General features: G+C 36.1%; 1 protein-coding gene across 1 annotated transcript in view; it reads left to right on the top strand.

Annotated features, from left to right (window-relative positions):
• Positions 1-6,438, top strand: part of F5 (coagulation factor V) — a 100,311-nt gene that overhangs the window by 65,645 nt on the left and 28,228 nt on the right. The window contains exons 22-24 of the mRNA XM_003824624.6: positions 229-373; positions 2,326-2,477; positions 5,259-5,441. Of these exons, the coding sequence (XP_003824672.4) occupies positions 229-373; positions 2,326-2,477; positions 5,259-5,441 (480 nt within the window). The remainder of the gene's footprint in view (positions 1-228; positions 374-2,325; positions 2,478-5,258; positions 5,442-6,438) is intronic.

Raw genomic sequence — 6,438 nt, forward strand, 5'->3', positions numbered from 1 at the left:
TATAATGTCCAAAGTTTTTAGTTGTACTTAGCAGGAGGAATAGGGCAAAGTACATATATACAATCTTCCTGGAACTGGAATTATCCCCAAGTATATTTTATAACCAAATTGATTTAGTTTGGACCCCATGAAAATGTAGTATTACAATATTAAATTAGATCAAAATTTTAATATAAAGTCACTTTATAGATCATTGTTACATAACTAAACTTTCCTCTTTTCTTCTAGTATTTTAATGGCAATTCAGATGCCTCTGCAATAAAAGAGAATCAGTTTGACCCACCTATTGTGGCTAGATATATTAGGATCTCTCCAACTCGAGCCTATAACAGACCTACCCTTCGACTGGAACTGCAAGGTTGTGAGGTAAATGGTAAGGTACAAAGATGCATTATTTTCTCACTGCCACTCAAAGAATCAAGATTTGGGAGGTATAGGAGAATGAGTAGAATTTTTAGTTCTTTTCAGTGATTTAGGCTCCTAGGAAAACCTTTGTGAAACAGAGGTTCTACTCAGGTAAACTCTCAGTGTGATCTAGACCAAGAATGGTTCTGCCAATCAGAGGGCCGACAGCATCTCTGTGAAGAAAGTGCCTGGATTATAGAGACACATCACAACTCTCCAAGGAAGGGCTCTAATTTGGAATTACCTCCATCAGCCCATTTTCAATAAGACCTACCTGAGATTCAAACTAGGCCTGACTCTTCCAAAGTCCTCAGGTCACTCAAACTTCAATTTCATGACAGTATCTGGCAACATCACTGCCATATATGTGGTGTTCAATGAGTGTTTTTGAAATCTGAATTGGCTTCCCAACTTCCTGAAACCACAATTCTTCTTTATATTTTCTTTCATACCCTATGTAGGTACTCAAGTCTTTTCTATGTTAGCTGCTATTTCTCAGGGGCTGTAATGTGACCTGTGGTATAAATAAATCCAGGTAATCATAAATGGTCATAATAAAAATCTACTATATATAGCAAGGATGTTTAAGAGTCTTAACTGTTCTTCTTGGACTCTTAAAGCAGTGCTTTCCAATACTTTTTACTTCAAAGCACACAAAGAAAATAATATGTGCCTGGCATTCTGAGGTAAAAGAATGAAGCAATAAACCTAAGGCCTAAGGCTTGGCTGATCCAGGCCCCACTTGGCTGCTGAAGGGCTGGAGGTGGGAAGAGGGATCAATAAATAGGCGCACTAGAAACCTGCCATGGCACACCTGTCAGGAGTTGCAGTACTTCCCTTTGGGTGGAGAGAAGCCGCCATGATTCACAATGGAGAAAGTAGCTGAAACCTGGAATCAGTTTCCTATTGAAGCAGATAATGGCACAGTATACCCTTGGATGGATATGGGTATTTTGCCAATGTCCAGATAGCAGTAGTCTAAACATCTCTCAAATAAAACACAAATCTTGTATCGGCAGGACCACTCCTTGAAACAGTTCCATAAGTCATTGTGTTTTTTCGTTCCATATGGTATAGATTTGTTCAGATCCTAATAAACTACCCTAAAATGTGACATTCAATTCTGCTAACTTATTTAAAACATCTATTTTTTATACAAGAAGCATTATTTTCTTCTTATTCATTTTCTTGATACTTAGGTAATTATTAGCAGTGGGTATTATTTTTAGGACCCTTTGTTTTTTTCATGGAGAAAGTAAGGCATCACTTCAAGAAAATTTCTGCATGATTTACCAACAAGAACAAAGTGTCGCAGAGATGATGGGTGGTCAGCCAGGTTCACTCACTAGCTGTGTTTCTTACAGTCACAGGTCTGCCTTGCTGCCTATGATATTCAAATTACACCTTGGAAAATTTCCAAAGGGTACATAACTTGAATTACCCTCTAAGGGTTGAAACAGAAAATATTAAATAGTGACTGAGGGTCCATTGTATCTTCTTGGTAGCTTTTGTTAGAAGAAACAGAGTATTTTTATATATAGATAGTTTAGGATTATTGTCACCTGAAAGCAAAGACCAAAGTTTCCAAGAATCTCAGAAGGAGGAAGTGAGTTTAAATGTTTAGAACATGGTATTTGGTATCAGATTGTCTGAACTCATTTCAGTTTCTGATTCTTGTGGCTGTGTTACCTTAGACAAGTTACTGTGTTTTGGCTATACTAAAATGGAGATATTTATGAGCATTATATAATACATGAAAAGCCTGAGAACAGTATTTGGCACTTGGATTCAATAAATCTTCATTGTTTTGGTTATTGTTTTTGTCATTTGTTGGTAGTAATATTATTTCTTATCTCCTCTGCAGTGCACGATGCCTTGCAGGGAATATTGGTGTGTAATTAATCACATTTCTTTTGACAGGATGTTCCACACCCCTGGGTATGGAAAATGGAAAGATAGAAAACAAGCAAATCACAGCTTCTTCGTTTAAAAAATCTTGGTGGGGAGATTACTGGGAACCCTTCCGTGCCCGTCTGAATGCCCAGGGACGTGTGAATGCCTGGCAAGCCAAGGTCAAGTATACTCTATGCATGGTGTTCTCTTAGGGCTCCAGAAGAACGCAAAGGCCCTCACTACCACAAACATGGAGGATCTGGGAAGCAGGAGTATTTTAATCTGTTTCTGCAGACTAAAATCCTAGGTCCAAGAGTCCAGGATGTCTGTGGACTTGATAGCTTTGACTATAACTTTGTCTCAGAGAGAAGTCATTTATCATCTCTGTGGTTTTTGGTCTAGTCTTGATTTAAACCAATAATAAGCAAATTAATTTTTATGCAAAGGGATAGATAGTAAATATTTTAGTCTTTGTGGGCCATACATTCTCTGCCATAACTACTCAACTCTGCCATTGTAGCAGTAAAGTAGCCATAAACAATATGTAAATGAATGAGCTGGCTGTGTTCTAATAAAACTTTGTTTACAAAAAACAGGCAGTGGGCCAAATTTGGCCCATGGATCATAGTTTGCCAACTCCTCATTTAGACAGCTTACATTAGTGATAAACAAATGATTTAGATTTGCAACATCATCTCTTATTTTTTCTTTACAATTTAGCAATATTTTTTCATTTTCCTAAATGAAATGTCATCTAAACTTTTTTGTTCTCTTCCCCACCCTCCTTATTTTAAGAGCTTTGTGATATTCCTTGAGACAACTAGAAGCATAGTAAAATGTTGCAAAACCAGAGTTATAAAATCAGTGATCTAAGTTAAACAAACACCTTCCAGAGAGTTATGCTGTCCCTGATATTAGCCCACTGAGTAATTCAGGTGATTTAATTTGGGGGTAACTCTTAATATTTGACTCATTTTTATTAATTCTTTAAATGACCTGAGATATCAGAATGGCATGAATAACTTGATGATCCCTTCAGCCAACTAAATCCAAATTCCCTACTTTCTATCCTCATATCTCCCTCCCTTAAGATACCTACACTCCAATTTCCTGACTTTCTATAGAATTCCAGGGCCTATCCTTAAATTAGGCCACTAGAAAGGAAAAAAGAATTGTGGTGCTGGTGGGGTAAATAGAAAAGATTGGATTCCACACAGTCTTGGGAACTGATATCTGTGTCTTGAAACTCATTCTGGCCCAATATGGAATCACAGAATGTTACAGTAGCAAGGAGCAAAGCATCTGGTCTAGATTTTTCCTTTTAATTCTAAGTACACAGGAGATTAAATAATTTTAGCTTAGTTTGGTAGCAGAATCAGGACTAGAATCCCATTCTCCCAGTAAACAGGCCATGCTCTTTCCACCATTTGAAGCAGCCCAAATACCTCATTTTGCAATTTTGCAGAGGGCAAAGCTGACACCCAGAGAAGTTAAAATAATAAAAATAGTGTTATATTACATTTATATAATTTACATAGCAATATAAATAATAATTAAAGAGATGTTATCCAATTCTTTTTCAGATGACTCTTTAGACTTGTTCATGGTATAACCTTGTCACTGCATACTTCATTTTACAATCTTTTAAAAAAATTTGCACTCTCTATAATTTGCTCTTAGTCTTTGTGATATAACAAAGGCCTCAAATATAAAATGCTAATTTTTAATGGTGTCATTTCAAAGTTAGAATTCGGGATCAGAAATATGTGTTTTACTTAACCCCCTTCCATTCACATGAAATGTCTTTATATGGTCTCTTTAGAGAGGTTGAAAATCAAAGCTGGACATATGCAGTGATGCACATAGATGCTGTTCTCTCCATAACTAAAATGTCTCTACCTCTTTTATGCCTGTGAAAACCTCTAGCTGGTTATACTCTGTATCACTGGTACAACCTTGATATGAAGACACACTAAGATACCACCCAGATGTCACTAGAGGATGTTATAGACTCAAAAGTTTTCTCATATAATCATTCTAATTCAGTTAATTTGCTTTTAAAATACATATAGCATGTGAATTTTTGTGTATACACATATATACACATACACCTATATATACACATACATATATGTATGTTTGGGTGATGTTGAAGAAACATATCAATATTATCTCCTTTAGAATTGAATGAGGTTATGGTAGATGATAAATCTCCCAAAGGTAAAAATTTATCTTAGATGACTCTAAAACTCAGTTTAGACCTTCTGATCTTTCTCCAAACACATATTACCAACCATGTGATTAGGCATTTTGTTAGGCCGGAGACAGGACAATAACTGTACTGTGTATCAAGCTCTACTTATGGTTTTATCAGGTCTCTCAAATATTGCATTTATTTGAAATATTAGAAGAAATCGAACTATTTCTGCTCTTTGACATTAACAGGGGGAAAGAGAAGTTGTGTTTTGTAAAACAGGTGAAATAGAGAGAGAATGCTATCCAATTATTTCCCAGATAACCCTGCAGCAATATTACCAGAGTATTTAAAGAAATTTTCTTAAGAAAATAATATTCACAGATAATTTAGCAATTTAATAATTTTTCCAAATAAAGCTCATTTATTCATTCATTTATTCAACAACTATTTATTGAACACCGAGTGTCTTAACATTGTGGTGAGTACCAGGAAACAAAATGAAATAAGCCTCTACCCTTAAGCAGTAAGGAATACTAAGAAGGAAACAATTATAGTACAACGTGTGAAATACTTCAATAAAAATTTACACACATATTGTGGCAATGAAGAAGAAAGAGGGAAAGCTTCTAGGAGACTGTGAATCCTAAGGGATAAGATAGAACAAAATCCTTTTGAGCTCTGTGCTTTTTTGCATAACTTGGTCTAAAAAAGAAGCAAAGGTTTTAACATCTTCCTTATCTATGTGTTTTTGTCATTTTCATAGGCAAACAACAATAAGCAGTGGCTAGAAATTGATCTACTCAAGATCAAGAAGATAACGGCAATTATAACACAGGGCTGCAAGTCTCTGTCTTCTGAAATGTATGTAAAGAGCTATACCATCCACTACAGTGACCAGGGAGTGGAATGGAAACCATACAGGCTGAAATCCTCCATGGTGGACAAGGTAGAGTGGCATCTGGGCAAAGAGAAAGCAATCTGAAGACTGTGCTATAATGAGAATAACAGTATTTTGCATTTGACAAATATGCAGTGACATGTACCACCTTTTAAAGTCTTCTAAATCTTAGTTCTTCAGGTGCCTGGTCTCAGACAAACTCCTGGTTGTCGTTTTGGTTTGTTTTATTTCTCACTACACCAGGTTGCCCTCATAGGAGGATAAATATCATTGTCATAAAAAAAAAGAGTGATTTTATTTCTGGTGTGTGTAAACCTTGGGGAACTTGCCGATGATGGAGGGGGTAAAGTTATACACTTTAGTTGAGGATATAAGGTACATGCCAACAAGAATAAATAAATTAAAATGCATGGTCACATTTTAAATGTTAGCAATAGTCAACCATTTATTGGTGGCCACTTCCTGGCACTTACTATGCACTTAGGTTGACATACATTTTTAAATATTTACAATGACTTCTGTGAGGTAAAATGTTATTATCCTTATTTTGCCAATGAGGAAATGAAGAATCAGAGAATAAGTAACTTGTTCAGTCATACAGCTAATACAAAGGTGCTGAAGGCTGAAATGGTTTTGCAGCTGCTCCACAGCACCATGTGAGACTTGTTTATTTTTCACTAATTTAAGTCAGATCACTGGTGAGATGAAATCTATCTGGCATGTGATTTCGTAACTGATAGAGGATCATCTCCGTGATAGTGTTCTATGTGTTCTTTGATATGCTCATTTTGAGCTAATAGGATAAAAAATTTTCTGGGTTGGGCATCATGGCTCATGTCTGCAATGCCAGCACTTTGGAAGGCTGAGGCGAGAGGATTACTTGAGCCCAGGAGTTTAAGGCTACAGTGAGCCATGATTGTGCCACTGGACTCAAGCCTGGGCAACAGAATAAGACCCTGTCTAAAAAAAAACAAAAAAAAAAAACAAAAAAAAAACCTTAGCCATTTATGTTGTCATTAAAGATTTTCTCTTATTTGGCTTTCAG

Source organism: Pan paniscus, chromosome 1 (assembly GCF_029289425.2).
Source record: "Pan paniscus chromosome 1, NHGRI_mPanPan1-v2.0_pri, whole genome shotgun sequence".
In the NCBI taxonomy this organism is placed as follows: domain Eukaryota; kingdom Metazoa; phylum Chordata; class Mammalia; order Primates; family Hominidae; genus Pan; species Pan paniscus.